The sequence below is a fragment of the Montipora foliosa genome, chromosome 3 (assembly GCF_036669935.1).
Source record: "Montipora foliosa isolate CH-2021 chromosome 3, ASM3666993v2, whole genome shotgun sequence".
NCBI classification, from domain to species: domain Eukaryota; kingdom Metazoa; phylum Cnidaria; class Anthozoa; order Scleractinia; family Acroporidae; genus Montipora; species Montipora foliosa.
The window spans coordinates 34803393-34805892 of NC_090871.1; the positions used below are offsets into that span (position 1 = coordinate 34803393).

Genomic DNA, 2500 nt, shown 5'->3' on the forward strand with positions numbered 1-2500 from the left:
TCTTTTCATCTTTTTTTTCAATTTTATAGTTGATGGAAACTGGACTTCCTGGTCTATGTGGCCTTCCTGTTCAAAGAGTTGCGGAAATGGATTCCAAAATCGCACGCGTAACTGTACAAATCCAGCACCAGCAAACGGTGGGAAACCTTGCAGTGGGGATGTCACGGAAACGAGGATATGCAATCTGAAACTTTGTCCAGGTTTGCTAGTTTAAAAAGAAGAGAGAGAAAACTTGAAACTTCATATTTTCATCTCTTGCACTTACATATATGGTTCCTCTAATCCACAGTAGATGGAAACTGGGGTTCATGGTGTAAATGGGGCCCCTGCTCAATGAGTTGCGAGAACGGATTTCAAAAGCGCGTGCGTAATTGCATAAATCCATCACTAGCCAACAATGGCAAACCGTGCAACGGCACAGCCATGGAAACCAAGATCTGCAAGTTATGGCTATGTGCGGGTTTGTTTATTCAAAAAAATAACAGACCAAACGTGTGGGCGAAAGCCTTGCATTTTAATTCGTTTCTTTTCTATCCCGATTTTATAGTGAATGGGAACTGGACTCCATGGTCTGAATGGAGACCCTGTTCGCAAAGTTGTGGAAACGGATTTCAAAAGCGCATGCGTAGTTGCACAAAGCCACCACCGGCCAACAATGGGAAAACTTGCAACGGCACGGCCATGGAAACCAAGACCTGCAACACAAGACCTTGCCCAGGTTTGTTGAGAGAAAAAATAATGGCAAAACTTATACTGGAAGCCTTGTGTTGAAAACTTTATAATGACACTTTTATTTGAGAAATTTAGGCTTTCGCGTGCGCGCAGAAACAAGCATTTCGATTACTTAATTTAAACCCCCGCGCCCATAGGTTCGTTTAACATTTTGAAATTCGGTGCTGGCGCAAGGTTTTTGCGTAAGAGAAAAAAAAAATTGGATTTTTCAGTCGGTGAAGTGAAGTCGACGAATCTTTGTCTTGATTATTGGGAGGGCTTAGAAGCTTGAAACATTTCTTTTGGGAGGAGAAAAAAAATGGATATAGACTTGGAATGCACGCTTCTTTTCATTTTTTTTTTTCAATTTTATAGTTGATGGAAACTGGACTTCCTGGTCTATGTGGCCTTCCTGTTCAAAGAGTTGCGGAAATGGATTCCAAAATCGCACGCGTAACTGTACAAATCCAGCACCAGCAAATGGTGGGAAACTTTGCAGTGGGGATGTCACGGAAACGAGGATATGCAATCTGAAACTTTGTCCAGGTTTGCTAGTTTAAAAAGAAGGGAGAGAAAACTTGAAACTTCATATTTTCATCTCTTGCACTTACATATATGGTTCCTCTAATTCCACAGTAGATGGAAACTGGGGTTCATGGTGTAAATGGGGCCCCTGTTCAATGAGTTGCGGGAACGGATTTCAAAAGCGCGTGCGTAATTGCATAAATCCATCACCAGCCAAGAATGGCAAACCGTGCAACGGCACAGCCATGGAACCCAAGATCTGCAAGTTATGGTTATGTCCGGGTTTGTTTATTCAAAATAATAACAGACCAAACGTGTGGGCGAAAGCCTTGCATTTTAATTCGTTTCTTTTCTATCCCGATTTTATAGTGAATGGGAACTGGACTCCATGGTCTGAATGGGGACCCTGTTCGCAAAGTTGTGGAAACGGATTTCAAAAGCGCATGCGTAGTTGCACAAAGCCACCACCAGCCAACAATGGGAAAACTTGCAACGGCACGGCCATGGAAACCAAGACCTGCAACACAAGACCTTGCCCAGGTTTGTTGAGAGAAAAAATAATGGCAAAACTTATACTGGAAGCCTTGTGTTGAAAACTTTATAATGACACTTCTATTTGAGAAACTTATGCTTTCGCGTGCGCGCAGAAAGAAGCATTTCGATTGCTTAATTTAAACCCCCGCGCCCATAGGTTCGTTTAACATTTTGAAATTCGGTGCTGGCGCAAGGTTTTTCCGTAAGAGAAAAAAAAAAATGGATTTTTCAGTCGGTGAAGTGAAGTCGACGAATCTTTTTCTTGATTATTGGGAGGGCTTAGAAGCTTGAAACATTTCTTTCGGGAGGAGAAAAAAATGGCTATAGACTTGGAATGCACGCTTCTTTTTATAGTTGATGGAAACTGGACTTCCTGGTCTATGTGGCCTTCCTGTTCAAAGAGTTGCGGAAATGGATTCCAAAATCGCACGCGTAACTGTACAAATCCAGCACCAGCAAATGGTGGGAAACTTTGCAGTGGGGATGTCACGGAAACGAGGATATGCAATCTGAAACTTTGTCCAGGTTTGCTAGTTTAAAAAGAAGGGAGAGAAAACTTGAAACTTCATATTTTCATCTCTTGCACTTACATATATGGTTCATTTAATTTTACAGTAGATGGAAACTGGGGTTCATGGTGTAAATGGGGCCCCTGTTCAATGAGTTGCGGGAACGGATTTCAAAAGCGCGTGCGTAATTGCATAAATCCATCACCAGCCAACAATGGGAA

At 42.2% G+C, this 2500-nt stretch overlaps 1 protein-coding gene across 1 annotated transcript in view; it reads left to right on the forward strand.

Moving 5' to 3' along the window:
* LOC137997341 (coadhesin-like) overlaps positions 1 to 2500 on the forward strand; it is a 25672-nt gene that overhangs the window by 4850 nt on the left and 18322 nt on the right. The window contains exons 7-12 of the mRNA XM_068843280.1: positions 30 to 200; positions 548 to 718; positions 1087 to 1257; positions 1606 to 1776; positions 2125 to 2295; positions 2386 to 2500. The exon at positions 2386 to 2500 is cut by the window's right edge and continues 56 nt beyond it. Of these exons, the coding sequence (XP_068699381.1) occupies positions 30 to 200; positions 548 to 718; positions 1087 to 1257; positions 1606 to 1776; positions 2125 to 2295; positions 2386 to 2500 (970 nt within the window). The remainder of the gene's footprint in view (positions 1 to 29; positions 201 to 547; positions 719 to 1086; positions 1258 to 1605; positions 1777 to 2124; positions 2296 to 2385) is intronic.